The sequence below is a fragment of the Neolamprologus brichardi genome, chromosome 3, assembly GCF_056152115.1.
Source record: "Neolamprologus brichardi isolate AB-2024 chromosome 3, ASM5615211v1, whole genome shotgun sequence".
NCBI lineage: Eukaryota > Metazoa > Chordata > Actinopteri > Cichliformes > Cichlidae > Neolamprologus > Neolamprologus brichardi.
The window spans coordinates 40,166,770-40,185,125 of NC_142106.1; the positions used below are offsets into that span (position 1 = coordinate 40,166,770).

An 18,356-nucleotide genomic window follows, 5' to 3' on the forward strand; every position below is an offset into this window, starting at 1 on the left:
AATTAGCCTGGCAACTCACTTTTATTATCCTTTCAAGCCTAAAATAGCAATATGAAACAGATGTAGTTTATAATTTATGCTCAGCAGTGTCCATCTGGACTAAAAATTAGTGTGCAGCCCGTCACGACGGTAGATAATCCCACGGATGCGTAATACGAGGCAAAGATGATGAGAGTTCTCGCAGTGCGGTGTGGAAGAAAAGCAGCACAGCAAGCAGCCATGCAACAACTGGTTTTCATGTGTGAATATACTGAAGGCGCAGAGCGTCATCGGCATGTGCAGCACTGGTGCCCGAATGTCCAAATCCACGGGAGAGGAAAGCAGTCTGCTCTCTGCACAGAACATGCTTTGTAACCGATCTTTTGAAGCACGTCCTGATGGAAGATCTCGCCTCCGTGACGCTATTTATAGCTTGGTAATGCATCAGAGGTCGCACCTTCCATCTCAGCAGTAGCAACAACTGCATCGATACACACTGGCTCATCTGACACTGATGATAGCAGGAATCTAATAGTACGGTCGAATGCAGATTCTGACTTTGACTCCAGTCTGCAGGGTCTGGTCAAGTATCTCAGTTCTGCTGTGACACTTTTTATTGTGCTTGATTGTTGACAGCTTTCTGTTACTTATCTCTCATGTCACGATCTCTGCTGTTGTGTTTAGTGGAACAGCATGATGCAGTACACTGTACAACGATATTAACCATTTAATTTCTTTAATGTGACTTCACCACACTCACCCAGAAAAGCCGTGCCTTTCATAAAACCATCATGCACAAAGTGTCGGGTAATCGGATCTGCCTGGGCCAGTATTTTCAAAAGCAGCCTTTCAGTTCATCAGCTGAAACAATGTGAGAGGTCACAGGATAATGTGATAGCAATAGGCCTGGGTGAGCCAGGCAAGGTGATCCAGAGGAGGCAGTCAGGATGATGGCCTCCAGATGACAAAAGACCCTTTTTGGTCCGTGTTCAGCCAGATTAGGTTTTTTAAATAGTTACATCAATTCCTTTTTTTATATTGACTGTGGAGTGTGGTTAGGATGCCAGCATTGATTGGCTTGGCTTACTGGGCTGTTTTTTCAAACATAGAAAGAAAAAGAAAAGGGGTGGACAAATGATTGCTGTGGTGGGACACATGCCAATCCAACTCTACTACACACGTATCTGCTGTTTTTGCAGTAAAAAATAGCCAAAGCTGCGACCGCGAACCATGTCTGTACAGTCTGCCCATTAAGGATTCACTGGATGTGTGGGTGACAAGCATTTAGATGGGGTGGAAAATTAATCAAGCACTGGGTGGCCTCCTTTGGCCCCAGTGCAAATACTAAGTGACCCAGCATTTTGCAATCAAACTGTGCACAGGCTTGAGTTGACTCTGTCACATAAAGTCACTTAATTCAGGACCACATTAAGTAGATTCACTATAAGAAAACACATGAAAGTTAACAGCAGTGTTACAGTAAAGTGGCCCATCTTTGACCCACAAACCATCATAGCTAAGGGCGCAGATATGCGCAACGCTGAAGTCACCTTTCATCACCATCCTGAGAGGTTTAGCTTAAGGCATACAGCCCATGTCAAAACAACAGTGGCACGCACTGAAAGCAAACACATATTCTGCAATACTTTTAGAGACAAAGAACTGACACTATGAAATCAGTATTTCAAAATAATCACTTCTATAAATTTAAAGGATGCCACGAGTCAAACTCCATTTGGAACTGGTAAGAGAATACACATTTTTCCCTGAAAAACCCATCTCTGACAGATGGCCACTGCCTGGTCTCTGGACTTGTATGACTGGACCGTAAGGCAAAAACAAAATTTATACAACTCTCATGAGCTTTATCTCTAGAGACCACCTTTATTTTTCAAACAACCTGAACTCTAAGGAAAGTTTACTCATTATTTCTTTAAGAATAAGGAATAGTTCTCTTTCTTAAAGGACATTTTAAAGCAATTTTTTGGGTGTTGGCTGCCTTTTAATCTTTTCTCTGTTAAGATGATCCAACACTGCTTCAATAAGGCTGAGGTCCAGGCTATGGGGAGGCCAATCAATGACTTACACTTTCCACTTTGTGTTTTTCCAATCCAGGTATGCTTATACTGCAGTGGCAGTGTATTTAGGATCGATGCTATGCTGAAAAATTAAGATATTTCTAATCAGATGCTTTCCAGGTGATATTGCCTAATGGGTCAAAATCTGATGCTACTCAGGTCCTTGCTGGATATTTTTCCTTTTTCCTAAGCACATGAATTACCGCTATTGTTAATCTGCTATACATATCTTTTTAGTTCTGCCACGTATGCTGCCATGATTCATAGGTCAGTGTAAGTGTTAATGTTGTCTTAAAAAACATTCTTCTGAAAACTGTCAGGTAGAAGGACTGGACTGAAAATGAGCTAAAGTCTGAATAAAGACTTTGAAAGACTCTTCAGAAAGCCTGGAGAGATACTGGTTAAGATTCATCCCATATGAAGAAATTAAATATTTCTTATTATCTATTTTGAAATCCTTACTGCAAAATTTCAACAACAATAATAGCAGTGAATAGTGTTCAACTTTAGTGTCATCTCTATCATCTAAACCCCAAAGACACACTGCAATATTAAACAGAAATAAGAAGAATAAAACCCATTAAACAGCAGGTAAGGATTATACCACAGAAGTTAATGTGGCCTTAAGGTAGCAACCCAACTCTGTGGGCAAGTGTACTTATTGTGAGATTAAGCAACAGCTAAGTACTCAGTAGGTAAACAGAAGTACTAGCTACCATCAGGAAATGAAAAGGTAAATGCTTCCTTCCAATATCTGCTTGTTTCAAAGTTGTGGACGTGTGGTCTTACAATGTGTGTTACTAAGCTTTTACATCACTTATTCCAATAAATTGTTTAAGCATTGCTTTTTATAACACCAGATGTATTTGAAAGGGATCACTAAAATAAACTGAGCTTCCTTAGCATTAGCACCCATTAGCTTTCCAGGCTACAGCGAAGTTAGCAACATGCAGTACTGAAAGCTTAGCTGTAAATTTAGCTGGTGCTGTCTCTTGTGCAATGATGGAGAGAAATCAGGAGCTAAAATTACAGCTATGTTAGCAATATAAACTTAAAGGATGAGCATGCTATGTCAAACTGCCATAATTTATCATATCAGTTGCACCTAACTAGCCTGATGTTACCCAAAGAACGTTAATGCTAAATGCTAATGTTCTGCTAGTAGTCACATAAACTTGAAAACATTCTTTAAGATTCATATTTTGGGCGTGAATGCATCCATTCACTTGTGCTAGCAGAGTTCATTTTCCACCTCCAAGTAATTCATTCATTGCCTGGTAAATAAGATTGAACTAAACTTCAAGTGCAGCCAAGATTAGCCTGCTGGAAGGAGTGTGAAACCCTTCATATGTTTTCACTCCCCAAACAACGTGAAGCCTTGAACTTGTTAAAATTCAAAGCTGCTGCTCTCCTATTTTACTGCATGTCCAGGTCGACGTAAGTGCAGACCATTCATATTTTTTGATATTGGATTAAGAGATTATAGAAAATTGCTGATGATAAAACAACTGCACGCATATAACTTTCAGTAGCGTGTGCGTGGCTGTGACAGTTCTCTTATTGTCATACTAAAAATGTTAAATCGAGGCCCACAGGATTAAAAAAAAGAAGAAGAAGAAGAAAGGAGAAAAAAAAGTTTGACACCTCTGATTTGTCCAGTGATCGAAAAGCCAACAAAGCTCTCGTCGGTTAACTTTCTGCCTGGAAGCTAAAGCATTACTTTCTGTGAAAATACGAGAAACAAAGTCATCTATTTTTATGTTACTGGGAGCAGAATAAACAAGACACACAAAAGAAACCCTTTGTGACAGAAACAAACAAAAAAAGAGCGAGAACTGGTACAAGCAGTTATGTAATGTGATGAAAGGTAGCAGTCACAGACGGTACAAAACTCACGGATGACTTCTAAATGCAGAACACCAAGCTGGGGGTTCGCGTCAAACTCAGGATCTAATATTTCATGGCACTTACGGCATACATGCAGGATTAAACGGCTAGCTGCCAATTATCTTACCAAGCAACCCTCACATATCACAGCACAACATTTCTCTCCTGTTTAACAGTAACACAAAAGTGACACCCCAATCTCTTAAAGCACCAAATAATCTCAGGGAAGCCCCCCCTTTGTTAAGCCATGTGTTTTACTCAAGGACATGGGACATAACTATACAGCCCAGCGTCCCTTCCATTGCAAGACTACACCTTTGAACACATCCACAACAATGAACAGATTTAGGGGCTACTCAGTTCATCACAAAAAAAGAAATAAGACTCAGTTTTATTTTGCCTAACATTTTTATGACTCATCGTACCATCCATCGCTCACGTATGAACTTGAGCATACACACATACACACGCACGCCTGCTCGTATCAATTAATTCTCAAAATAACACTCGTGCCTTGAAATACACACGTCCCGAAAGTGTCAAAGCTTGATTAAACAAGGGTGTTTAGATGATTATGTTCTAATAATATTTGTGCCTTTGCAGTTCTATTAACCCTGTCGACCCAGACTGCAAAACAAAAAGAGGTCAACAGACAGCCTATATAAGTAATTATTTAATAATAATAATAATATTGCCATTTTTCACACATTTTGCTTCCTTCATAAGGGTGGATGCTGAGACGTGCAGCCGTGGTATCGCTGTCCTCAATGTAAGAGAGAGGAAAAAGCTCAGTTTGTTGTAAGGAATGCTGAGATGATGGAGGGTTTTAATCGAATCATCTGTCTTGCTCCCATTTTTTTTCTCCCCTCTGTTAGAAGTTGTTTTAACGACAACACACGCGCAAGCTTCTCTGAGCCAAAGTTCCCAGAATCCACTGCAATTCAAGGTCAACTGACTCTTTTTCTGGCACTTGGCAAGCGCACTTTTTTTCTTGTGCATTATATGAAAACAATACAGCTTAAATAGCACACAGGTGCAAAAGGTAACTGCTGGCATGAAGTAGGTAAATTTAAACAAAAAAGAAAAGGACAGATCAGTTTATTTAAGCATTTAAGTTTTTGAACAGCAGACAGGTGCTACAGACTTCGAGAGTTTTTCCCTCAGCATTGTGTAACCTGCTGTTTAAATATCACTTATGTACTTAGAATAAATCCTGATTTAGTGAAAGCTTTACAATGCATCCTTCTCCAAATTTCATTTCCATCTCATGTCACAAAGAAATCTAAATTCATCCGGATAATCTCTACACAAGTATCAAATTGCAGTGCGGTGTCTTTTGCCCTCAAGTGTCATTGGTGGGGGGGCGGGTGAAAGTGAAATGAAGCAACACAGCGATTTCGACTGTTTTTATCCGGGAAGTATTTGATGTTTAAGCCTTCAAGCGAGGAAGGAAAAGAAAAAAAAGAATTCCACTTAAGAGTAAATGTGAGGACACTTGCACAGGGCTGCCGTACCAATCCTGAAGTCATTTACTTGGCGTGGTTTACCTCATCAAGCTGCGTGCGTTTGTGCGCTTCACGTGACAGTTTGGTTTTTTATGTGAGAAATCTTTAACTGCAGGAGAAAAAAAAAAAGAAGGAAAACCGCTCCTGAGATTTTCCAAAGCATTTGGTTGTCAGACTGGGAAACAATTTGTAGAGCTTAACCCAGAATTACACATTTGATTCTGTTTTATTAATCCCACAGTGGAATACAGTATGCCAGCCCTGCACAGCAGTGACGAGTGAATCATACTGATGTACAATCAGTTTAGCAGTTGAAAGTGCTCCATCCTCAACGCCCACAGAGTTTTGATTATTTTTGAAATAATGAGCGTGTGCGATGGAAGACAGTAAAGCATATGTTTGGCATCACCAGTCACATGCTGGAAGATCTAAGAGATAAGTGAGGAGACAATGGTTCTGTTTGAGAGAAAGGCGTTAGAGTAACATCTAAAGCTGCGTGGAATGACTGAAAGGGATGAATGTGCCCATACCAGAGGAGACATCCGAGGTCATTTCTAGCAGCCAAAAATACTAAAACTAACGTCTGCACATAGGGCTGGGCGATATGACCCAAAATTCATATCTCGATATTTTTTACCTGGACGGCGATATAAGATATATATCTCGATTTTTTTTTTTAAAGCCATAAAGTAAGAACAAAAAGAGAGTTCTTAGTCAAAGCTGTGTCCCAGATGTCACACAGGCACTTTTATTAACATAGAGCATAGATGTACATAAAATTTACTCAAAAATAAATTATGAGCATTTATTAAATAATCACGCTCCATAAATAAAAGAAAACAATGTTGTTTTTGTGCATAACAAAAAGCTCACAATTGTGCAGTCAAAATGTAAACTAAAAGATGCAGAGCATAGTAACAAAGACAGATTTCACAGCTGCTCTGTTCCCAACTTCTACTGTGTGACTGACAGCATTGAGTTTGAAATCCTCTTCGTAACCACGTCTCTTAACAGGAGCCATTTATGGTCCTTATACACAATACGGTAATATTACGTTGAAGCACAGTACGTATCACTCCGCAAGGCTCCTCGGTAGCCGTAATGCTCTGACAATCCATCAACCGGTGCAGCACCGTAGCTTACCAAAGTCGTACTAAAACATTTTTTGACAGATTGCTGAGCGCCGTGTACCACATAAAATCTGTTCGCGGCCATCAAGCACAACCGGAATTCATACAAAAGGCGCGCTGTCAACTTTTGAGAAAATGAAAGGATTTTAGGCTGTGCAGCGCCTCTGGGCTGCATGGCGTTAGCGTGGTTAGCTCGTTAGCGTGGTTAGCTAGCTAACACGTTGACGGCGTCCAGCCCCACGCACGGGGCGATGCGCAGTAACTCGTTAACGGAGATTTGCCGTGTCCATCTTGTCGCTTCCTGCAGGTGAAGCGATGGGGGAGGAGGGGGAGTTGTGTTCAGTGAAGGAGAGGCGAGTAATGTTGCGTAAAGACAAAAGTGGACGAAAGAGAGGCAAACTTGCGGCTCCACAAGTAACATAGACTATATCGATATAAAGGATATTGTCACATCTTATATCTCGTATAAAAATATATCGATATTTTTTAAAAACTCGATATATCGCCCAGCTCTATCTGCACACCTACTTTAACTTCTTTATTGTTTGAAACTATAATTTCAACTCACCTTGGGTTGTACCTCTACTTCTACCACTTGGTTCTTGTTCATGCAATCTTTGACAAATCCTTCGACATTGCTGTTGAACTTCATGAAGATCACATAGGCGGCGTAGCCCGTGAGCAGCGTGATACTTTCCCACACGGAGATGATGTTATCCAGGAAGAAGATGATGAGCAAGATCAGATCCAGGATATAGAAGGATACGTCACGGAAGAGCGGCCACCACGTCAAGTTGAGGATCTCCTTGGAGAAGATGGCGCACATCCCAATGACAAAGAGGATGTTGAAGACGGCCGAGCCCACGATGGTCCCGATGCCCACGTTGCTGTGCGAGATGAAAACGCCAATGATGGAGGTGAAGAGTTCTGGAGCTGATCCTCCCGCCGCCATGAAGGTGGCGCCCGCAACGTCATCGGAAATGGTCAGCTTTTCTGTGATGACTGTCAGCGCCGGGACAAAGAACTCGTCGCACACGATGGCTAACGCGATGAACATGTAGATCATGCCAAACATGTGGAGGACCACTGCTCCTTGGCGCCTCTGGGAGAGGGTAAAAATGTCTGGTGGGTACTCCCCCTGGCTGTCGTTGCTATCTGCTGTAGATTTCATGGCTATTGGCATGTCAGCTGACACGTTGGGGTCTCTCTGGTGTTGGGTAAAAAGTAGGGTCCTGTGTGGGGCCGACTGATGGAGACTCTCCTGGGGGAGCACTGGCTCGCTGACACCTCCTGAGTTCCAGGCAAAGGCACTGTAGGAGACAGCACTTAAGGCCACCAGACTGAAGGCCAACCCCAAGATTCGTGTGGGCCTGAACTTTTTCCTCAGACACCGACGGCCCAGCTGCTTACAGGCAGGACCCAATATGGGTCTTGGCTCTGGAGAATCCATGCAGGGTTGATCTGAACCCATGTCTATGCAGCTTTTGGTGTCCTCTCTCTCAATAGGTGCGCAGAAGAGGGGAGAGTGGCAGAGCAAGTTTCACCGGAGACGACGCATCATGTCGTGTTTGGTTTCAAACGAACTGAATTGACAGTAGGTGTTTCCCAGGGTCTGGTTTGCCAAATGATGTCGTCATATTCGCCTCTGATGGACAAAACAAGGAAGAAAAAAAATGAATGCCGAGTGAGGGAAATTGAAGAGGTGATTTTGATATTTTACACAAGGTTTATTTGGTTGGTTATTAGTGGTCCTAAAAATCTAAGATAGAATGATTACAAATTATTAATTTATCATGGTCAAACTAAACACACTAACATTAAACAACCAGTAAATCAGTGTCACTGTGGAAGACTCCACTATAAACCCACTCCCCAAAAAACATCAGGCTATAAGGAGACATGTAGCAAACAAGATCCAAGAATTAGAGCCATGCACATGCGGCTTACTCTGCTTAAAGCATTTTTAATACATATGACATGGACACTGTTTTGAACTGTTTCCATCTGACAGGATGGAGGCAAGCAGTTAAACAAAGACACATATTAAGGAAAAATACATGCAGAATTCACATGATCAGAAGTCTGAACATTTGCACGCAAATCCACCATGACTTTGTCATTTTTGGCCTCACAGCGGAACACCATAAGCCCCCCTACTATCGAGTGTATTTCCGAATCAACAGCACTCCACGTTTCCAAGTAAACCAATTCAAACCACAAGATATGCGAGCAGAGAGAAAACTTATCTCACTGACAGATGATTGCAGCTGATCCTGATCGAATCCTTTCAATTCTGATTTTATCCAGCTGCTCAACAAAAATCATAATGAGTTTTTAAATGTATTTATCTATTACCTGGGACAATATCAACGCAAAAGGCCGACGGTTTACGGACACCACAGGGCTGCAGTCCAAGATTGTAAACATGTAGCCTCCGACGACGCTGCGCAAGTGGAAGCACATCAAAACACGCACGCCGTGTCCTATTTGACTTTTCACTGATGCTGCACGGATGGTCTGACATACCAGCTCCACTGACAACTCTTTCCCCCCGTCTGCCCTTCATTAATGCATTCGCCCTTTCAGGGGTATCACCACATCAGAAACAGCTCTAAGCATCACCCTCACGAACGTTAAGTTCCCTGCCGCGGCGCATGACGCGTGGACAGGCTGCAGACCGCGTCCTTACCTTTGAAAGAGGCGAGAAAACAGCCGCACGGCACAGCAGCAGTTGCAGCAGGTTGAAATTAGGAAATCGTCTCCGTTGCCCTCTTGCTCTCATTGAGCAAAGTGTGACCGGTCTGAGCTCTCCAGCGACAGAGGAGGAGCTTTAGATTGAGGGGTGGGGTGAGTGTTGGGGAGGTGAAGAATGCGCTCACCTCTCTCCCTCAGAGCAGCAGCAGCATCTCTGCCGTCTGGGATGACAAAGAGAGAAAGAGAAAAAAATCTCCCAGTCGAAACGACCTCTCTAAAGTGGCAGAATATTGGGCTGGGCTGACCACGTGAACCTGGCGGCTTATTATTAAAGCCAGGTAAGCGGCAGACAGCGCATCAGTCCTCCGCTGATCACGCAGTGGGGGCGTTGGTGATGTTTCATTTTGAGGGAGGAGTTGCCGTGGTTACACAGCAAAGGCAGTATTTCCACTGATCCCCCTCCCCCGATGGCGGAACAGGTGGATATGCCTCAGCTTAGAAAATTTGTGTGCATGGCTGGGGTCACCTCAAGGTTACATGCGCGTGATGGATCCATTTCTTAAAGATAACCCTGGAGCCAAGCGACGCAGCACCGCTCATTTTAAAGAGCATGCTCCAGATAGAATTCAGCCTCTCTTTTTTTAACCCCCCCCCCCCCCCCCCCCCAAATTACACCTCTGCTCGGTTTTGGGAAGGCTTGGTTTAATGAGATCATTCAGGTCTGCTGTCACATCTTTCTGTTCATCGTGGTAGAGGCTCTGCCCCAGCAGCTTAGCTTGGCTTACCTCAGGATGTAGAAAACAAGAGTAAAACGCAGCTGTTCTGTTTTCTGAATTCTTTCTTTTGCTTGTATGTTTAAACTTTACTGCGTGATTATTTACTGGACTGATTTGTAATAATGTGCATTTACTTCCTGGTAGAGCGTGATCAATACATCAGCCCCCAGATTAGCTACTTGATTAGCTATATTATCTTTTATTGGTGGTGGTGTGTGGGTTTTTTTTTTTGTTGTTTTTTTTTTGGGGGGGGGGGGGGGGGTGACACGGGAAGAAACACCCTTCATGGGTTTTGATATTGCATATTCTGTCCGCTAGAGGGCGCTTTCTTCTGTTGGCCACAGGACAAAACACAAACAACCAGCTCATCCCAGCAGTCGGAGAAAAGGTAAAAGAGTTATCCACTTAAATAATTACATTTAGAAATTTTTTAGGGAAACCTGTTTGTGTTTCATGTGTCTAAGAGGAGAAAAAATGGCGAATGTTTCAAATTTTCAAATCACCAAAAATCGATATCAGTCTTAAAAATCCCATATCAGCAATTGTCTACTTCCTGCAGTTTCACTAATTCATTTCCCCTTCACATTTACTTGGCAAAGAGTTGAACAATATATTATGGATTAATCTGCACACTTAAGCCAGTTACCTTAACACCTCTTTCAATCATCACGTTTAACTACCTTTATAAAAGAAAAATAATTTCACATTCTTTAAATAGGAAATGTTTCTTTCGTGTCTTTTGGGACTTGTCTCTGTCTCACACATACATGTTTTATTCATTACTACTTTTCATTTTTCATACGTAATTATTACAATTATATTGCATAAGCAAAATGCCAAAAGAGTCACATGCTTATAAACATGTTTTATCCACCCACATTAGAAACTCCTTACCTGGTTTAAAAATGCTTCCTTGTCATCTCTTCAGGCAGGGTTGTAATGTTTCCAGCCCACCTGGAGGCAATGCAAACAGAAACTGAGTATAGCAGATTTAGCTCACCTGAAACCTTGGCTGATTGTGACCTACACCCGTTTTCACGCCTTGGCGCATGTGATTAGGTAGAGGATCATCAGGGGGTCCTTTGTCCCTCTGTGGGGGGACACTCCCACAGGGTTTAAATCTGTGACTCTCCACCATTTGACCTTAGAACTGAAGAAGCTTCTCGAATGAGAGGTGAAACGTCTTCAAGCAACTTAATGAAGTCCAGACGCTTTTCTTTCCAAGCTCCTTAGAGTACGATGACCTGGATGACTGAGAACCTTCACAGACGACTTCCAGTGATCGAGAGGCGAATGATTGCAAGATGACCTGAAAGAGGACATTGGCCAACTTTAAATCAAATATGGTCATTTTTTATGACAAAATCATGAAAATAAACCTGTGAAAACTTTAAAGATCACATGAGCTTTATTCGAGAGTGGCAAGTAGAGTATGTACCCCTCCACACTGAAAGGAGCCAGTTGAGGTGCTTCAGGCATCTGATTAGGATGGCTCCTGGATGCCTTCTAGGTGAGATGTTTCAGGTATCCCCAGCTGGGAGGAGACTTGGACGAGACCCAGGACATGCTGGGTGGAACATGTTTCTCTGCTGCTTATACCAGTCTGCTTTGGTGTCCCCACAGACAAGCGGATGAGCTGGAGGAGGTGGCCTGGGAGAGGGAAGTCTAGGCATCTCCTCAGACTGCTGCTCTGCAGGCCGGACCCAGATAAATAGCTGAAAATGAATGAATGGATGGATGAGCGTCATATTCCAGTTTGCTTCATTTTTGAATATGTCAGCCCATGCCACCTCTTCATCTCACAAAACCCTGCAGTAGTACACGGGGTAGCCATGTTTCCCCCTCATGTCAAATAAGTCCCCAGCTACTTAGTAGCCTGCGGGACAATTCCTGTTGGACTGACACAGATAAATAATCTTTATGCAGTGTGACAAAGTATGTGTGACACTAATGGTCTGGTGCTGTATGACAAATCACGATTCACTGATCTCATTGATTTACCCCTCTGCTAACCTCTCTTGTACCCTGTGGCTGTTTCTTGTTACCTAACAGGAAACACAGAGGCAGAGAGATTTAACTTACATCACATTATTGATAGCATGATCTTTTGTGACCAGTAACCATTATGGTTTTTGGTAAGGAATTTATTTGCGAAGTGAGCAGCTCTTGTACTGGTTGTTTTGTAAATCTACAAATTTATTAATAATTCAAAAACCTGTGGAGTTCCCCTATAGCCTGGGTCCAGGTAGGTGTGAAAGTAAATCAAGAAACCTGATCTAAGTATTGATTTAGTGACAGCAAATGGCCAATAGCTGAGCCATTTCCATGCTTCCACACCAGCAGCACACCCTGGACTGGACAGAAACATGTTGTTTTCTCTCTCATGGATAGACATGCATGAAATGTCTCAGGAAATATCTTACATTTGCTGAAGAAGCACTGACTTGGTTTTTGAAATTTAAGTGATCAGAATTTGGTGGTCAAACGTCAAAATGACTTGAAAAACACACTTCTCTGTTCGATTTGGCCACACTTTAATTTGTGAACGCTGGTGGGAAAACATGAGCCTATTTTCATTCACGCTTGCAGTCCTGCTGCACATGCAGTAGAGCAGCATCACGGGTAGACACATGATGGTGCAAGTTATAAGTGAAATTAGCCCCTAACTATTAGTGGAAAGTTAAACAGTGATAAATATTACATATTGCATTTATACAGTACGAATGTGAACGTTGTCTAAAATATAGAGATATTGGATATCTTTAGTTTTAAAAACTCGCCCAACCAAAATTCAGTATCAGTCGGGCTCTACTTAAGCTATAATTGAGCCAGTGTGAGATCATGGCTGCAAACTTACAAACCAAATATAAATACAGTTCATGCGCTGCATATCTGATACAGATCTGGACAGATAAGTATGTTCCTGGTTACTAGATCATACAACTCTGAACAGGATTTTTAAATGCTTTTGACTTCTTCAGGGTTGTCTCCAACAAAACCATATTGTCTGTAAGCGTGTTTTTCAATTCGTCCATATTTATGCCTATCAGATGAGATCCCATCCAAGCTGTCAGCTCTTTTTCAACAATAGTCCCACAGCACACACGCAAGCCTCTCTTCTACACCCCCAGCACCGAGCGCTCACAATCTGGCTCCGTGTCTAGGATAAAAGTGATGACTGGTCACAGGTCATTTGGGTTGCGGTACAGAGGAAGGGTGATGGTGGCAGTTGTTTTGATATGTCTGAAATAGGTACTGTGACAAAAACAAATGACCCCTCCCCTCCACACCAGGCCCACCCAACCTACCCTCACTTTGGCCTGACAGCTAAATCCAAGCCTTTGTGTCCCACATTGTTGTAAGGATTTGTGGGCATTGGGGCACGGAGGGGCGGATAGATAGGGTGATGATAACCAAGCAAGTTTTTTCTGGTGAAGAGGGAAGTACAACTGACTAAAGCAAAGTACTGAGTTAGAGCTATTAAACAAGCTTTTTGCTCTTATAGCTGAGGAAAGAAGTGAAATTGGAGTCTCAAGATAAGCTTTTTCTAAAAGACTTTCTCTGGATTAGATGTCGAAAGCCCCAAATTAATAACCCCACCCATCACAACCACAAGTGTCTACAAAGAGGTTTGAACAGACCACCTGCTCCTTAGGAAAAGGTGGAAATGAGATGCTCAGGAAGTGGAAAAAATGGCAGCGTAAATATATTCAAAGCTCAGCATAAAACCAAGATTGTTCCAAGATAATGTGGGCGGGACCAATTTGTCTTAAAATGAGGGGGGATATTCATTTTAGCAGAAGTAGTGCAAAAGGGATTAACGAAACGATAATCCACAAGCAGGTTTGATCGCCGGGTGCTGGGCTGATTAGATGCAAGCACACATTGTGAAAGTGAAACCCTGCTTTCATGGTATATGTTAGCGCACGCTGTAGTCCAAAACTTTTCAAACCGGTTTGTAATTTTTGATTTCTGTATTTTCTTTTGTTTATTTATTTTTTTTAAACTACTCGTTGTACCAGGATGGGGTATGGGTGAAGGTGTTACATCATTAACGTGCTGATGTTTGCCCCGACTAGTACAGCTGAAGTTGTGTGTGTCACTGCACTCAAACAAAACTTTCTTTGCCCTCATAAGTATAAAGCAATAGTCTTAAGTAAAGTGCAACTGAATCATATGAAATCAGAAGGTTGATTTATCCAAATAATTATTCATTAAGGAAAATATGACTGGTATAATTGAATGTATACCAATCAAGTAAATGTCATTTGTCCAGATTCCAATAACTTTAATGTTTTACATTGTACTTGTGTTGAAAAATCACCTGAAAAATTTACATTTAGTCAAATTGCAGTCAGCACTTTCTGCATTTTTATGAGTGTAGATTATGAGCTATTTGGAAATAAACCACAATACTGAGCAAACTGAAATCTGTTCAAATTTATGAGACCGTAAAGCAAAACTCATTAAAGTTTATTCTGAGGGAATAGAAACACGTGCGATCCTCCCAGTATTGCTGAAACATTTCAATGAAACCTAAAGAAGTCAGCTTCCTACTGACCTTAAAATTCACTGGACATGGTGCTTTCAATTCAATTTTATTTATATAGTACCCAATCAAAATAACAGTCACCTCAAAGCACTTTGTATTGTAGGGTAAAAATAATAGAGAAAACCCCAACAATCAAACAAACCCTTAGGAGCAAGCACCTGGCAACAGTGGGAAGGAAAAACACCTTTTTCACAGGAAGAAACCTTCAGCAGAACCAGACTTAGGAAGTGGCAGCCATCTACTGTGACCAGTTTAGGCTGAGGAAGACAGGACAGAGGTATACTGGGGAAGAGAGCCAGACCACCCTGCTGCATGCAACTTTTAATTATAAAACTGAAACTTTTTTAAATTAAAAACAAAACACGACCTGAACCACAGTGAAACGGCGGTTTTGTATTTTTGACCTGGTTAATCTTAACAATATTTTTATATAATTGTTCAGTACTTTGAATTTAACTAGTGTGTCCTCCAGAGTGTGTTATGGTCAAGATAGTCTGGAAAGTGACAGAGATGCTTCAAAAAGCTGAATTTCCTACGTGTGCCTTTTATGTCATTACCCTAAAGGTTCAGAGGAAACTTCAAAAAGCCACGCACATTAACATTCGGGCTTGATTTAAAGCTACATTGTGCATTAAAGTAAGAAATACTATCATGAATGGATTCACCTGAAGCAAATCCAATCAATCTTTGCCTTTTGTGACCTTACTGTATTTAAAAATGGCGCGGCAATGCTAAAGCAGAACAAGCAAGAAAAAAAATCATATCGATTTGCTCTCTTCATCCCTCATGTCACATTTCTAAAAGCAGGAGGGACGGCACGTGCAGGGTGTCCTTGTGACCTTTGGTGGTGCAACATGCCTTTCAATATTTCATGACTTTTTTTTATCCATGGATGTTTGATGAGTAAATAACAACCTGACAGTGCAGCAAATATTCTTTGGCTGTTATCTGCTATTGAGAAGCGTGGTGTGAAGGGGCACAGCATTGATACAGGGTGCGTGCTGCATTATAAGGTTAATCCTTATGTCAACAGCCCCACAGATGGACTGACCCGCTGGGCGGCAGTGATGGGTGGGGGGGGATACGTCAGCGCTGTCTGTCTGGTTTCGACGAGCAGGAGGTGTGGGTGAACGAGACGGGGTAAAAACCAGACAAGTGAGGGGGAAAAAAAGTCAAAAAATGTTTCATGCGCCGATGTCATTAGGAAGGCGAAAGCAGAGCTGTAATCCTATTTTAATCGCAGTGGATTTATTAAACAGGAGCAGCAGGTTTAAATCTCAGCAGATTACACAGACGGCCCAAGGAGATGTGGAGAGGGGGGGTCGGAGAGGGTTGCGTAATCAAGTGCACTTAAGGTGATATGGTTCGTTTTTGACAAGTCAAGACTGACGGAGGGGGGTCGGAGGGTCTTTAAAATACAGAGAAGTCACATCCTTTCAGATTGTGAGGAATCGGTTGATGTTTTGCTGGATCAACACCTACATTTCTAATGTTTTGGAATAATTACTTTTGGCGAAGTTAAGACAGAGTGCCAGCTGCAGATGTTACTAATTATTTGGACAAGTGTGCGTGAGTCTTGGTGTCCCTTGGTGTTGGTGCAAATCTCCTTGGCATGCTTTGTAGAAGACCGAAGAATGGGTTAATCCCAGGTCACGTCACATCTGGACTTAATCAAGTCGGTCCCTTAACAGATCAGGAGGAACACGCTTCGACCTTCAGAGGTCACCAGCAGTAAGAGGTTTTAGAACAATAGCAGTGTGAGAGGCTATTCTTATTAATCACACAGAAATCTTAGAGCAAATTAGACAGTTTCCCAACCTTCACAAAATACACGGGTAAAGGAACTGAAGGTGATTTTCTCCCTTAACTTACCCTTTTCAAAAATGTCACTTTAAGCATCGTTGAATTGTATAGGTTGTCATTTTTATTGTAAAGAAAGGCAGAAAATATTTAAACTCATTCACCTTCAAAGACAGTACGAAATATTGCTAAACTTGGCACAAGGTCTAAGTTATGCACAAAACTAGACAGTTCAATGCCCTTAAAATGGACTCGTAAGATGCCAGCACACTCTTCAGAGTGTTGTCGCTGAACTTTGCCTTTGCCAAATGTTTCGTGTAAAAGATTGCCAAGCTCTCCATCTGTTGGCTGAGCGCGGCAAAGCAAGCTTGGCTTGCTTGTGACAAAGCCCAACTTTTTGATAGGGAGCCATTTTGAGTCCTTTCTCTCATCTTTAGAGGTGCAGCAGGTAAGGTGTGTTGTTCAAATACCTGGACTTTTGTTTTATCACCATCTTTGCTATACGGTGATGTGATGAAGAAAGTGCTGAAAATGTTGACTTTTTATGACATATTTGGACAAGCCAAACCTTTTTTCCTCTTTGAAAACAGTGACTTCCACTGAAAGTAATCTAACGTTATGGAAGTGCTGACTGGCAACAACATAAAAACTGTTTTTCAGTCAACAACAAAAACACAGTGCGCAGTGGAAAAAGTTAGCAAGTCTTTGACCTGAGAAACTAGTAATAATTAAATAGAAATAACTTCCTGTACGTATTCCCCAACATCTTTCCTCTGTAAAACGTTTACTTCCAGTCGATTTACCTCGAGGGCTCACAGACTTCAACAGGTGTTGAATGAATCGTTTCAAGCTACCCAGACTGTGAGTCATTGAAGGAATCCCCCAAAAATAACAATATCCACTACCATGCTCCAAAAGGTGGGAGCTTTGTGCTTGGACACGTATCTTCATTGTAGACCGGGGGTGTTAAACATAAGGCCCGGTTGACCAGAATCGACCCAGCAAAGAATCCAATTTGGCCAATTGGGCAGCTTTGGAAAATGTGAAGAATTGCAGGGATTTTATATTTTGACTGTATGTTTAAAACTGTAAGTTTTAAAGATTTTGCTATTGATAAAAGATTCCCTCCCACTGCTAGTACACAAAAGTATTTAGGGGATAGATAAACTATTATATGACAGAAGAATTCCTATTTGTTTGTTTGTTTGTTTTACAGTGGATTCACAATAAACAATTAGAGAAAATTCTGTGAATTAATTAAAATTGTATATAATTTTATAATTACCGGACAGTCTGGGCATCGAACTACCAGACTTTTTACTGTAATACTAATATTTTTTTCACCTTTCTTAAACAAATAATAATAATAAAAATGATTATAATTATTATTACGTGATGGTAAATCTAATTTTTTTCTTTGTCATCCCAGCCCAGCTGGGGTCTGCTCGAACACCTTCATGATCCTCGGTTGTAGTTTAAATGATGGAAAAATAAACATATTTTTTTTAATTTTTTTAAGTATTTTGTTTAACCTTACTGGACTTAATACACTCACCGTCTATATTACTCCCTTTTGCAATACTTTGTTCTCTCAGACGATGACTGAGCATGTCAAAGGACAGATTTTCTATTCCCCAAAACACAGTTTTTGCGTATGATCTATCATCTGTCTACTACCATCTACTGGATAATGCGTGTATTGCATTTCCTTTAAAATTAAGTACCCTGATGGCTAAATAAAAGTTAGGACAGGTCCTACAGTCTCATGACTGTGCTGTATTAGGTTACTGTGACATCAGCAGTAATTCTGAATTTCCCGGAGGAACCCACCCGAGGGATAAATAAAGTTTCATGTAATCCCATCTAAATCCACTTCCACCTGTGCTTTGTTCGGACCACTCATAATATTTACTTTGAAAATGGGCTGTTGTTTTTTGCCTGTGGAGAGTAAACCA

General features: G+C 41.5%; 1 protein-coding gene across 6 annotated transcripts in view; it reads right to left on the reverse strand.

Moving 5' to 3' along the window:
* The window catches only part of LOC102796300 (sodium/potassium/calcium exchanger 2-like), a 46,913-nt gene extending 37,160 nt beyond the window's left edge, over nucleotides 1-9,753 (reverse strand). For 2 of the 6 annotated variants that reach the window (XM_087837636.1, XM_087837639.1), the window contains exons 1-2: nucleotides 9,269-9,752; nucleotides 7,148-8,224 (exon numbers count right to left, since the gene is read on the reverse strand). In XM_087837636.1, coding sequence (XP_087693762.1) covers nucleotides 7,148-8,050 — 903 coding nt within the window. In that variant the 5' untranslated portion in view covers nucleotides 8,051-8,224; nucleotides 9,269-9,752. Of the gene's footprint in view, nucleotides 1-7,146; nucleotides 8,225-9,268 lie in introns of all 6 variants that reach the window. The other 4 variants (XM_087837638.1, XM_087837637.1, XM_087837635.1 and 1 more) reach the window with 3 other exon arrangements.
* Nucleotides 9,754-18,356: the final 8,603 nt, after the last annotated feature.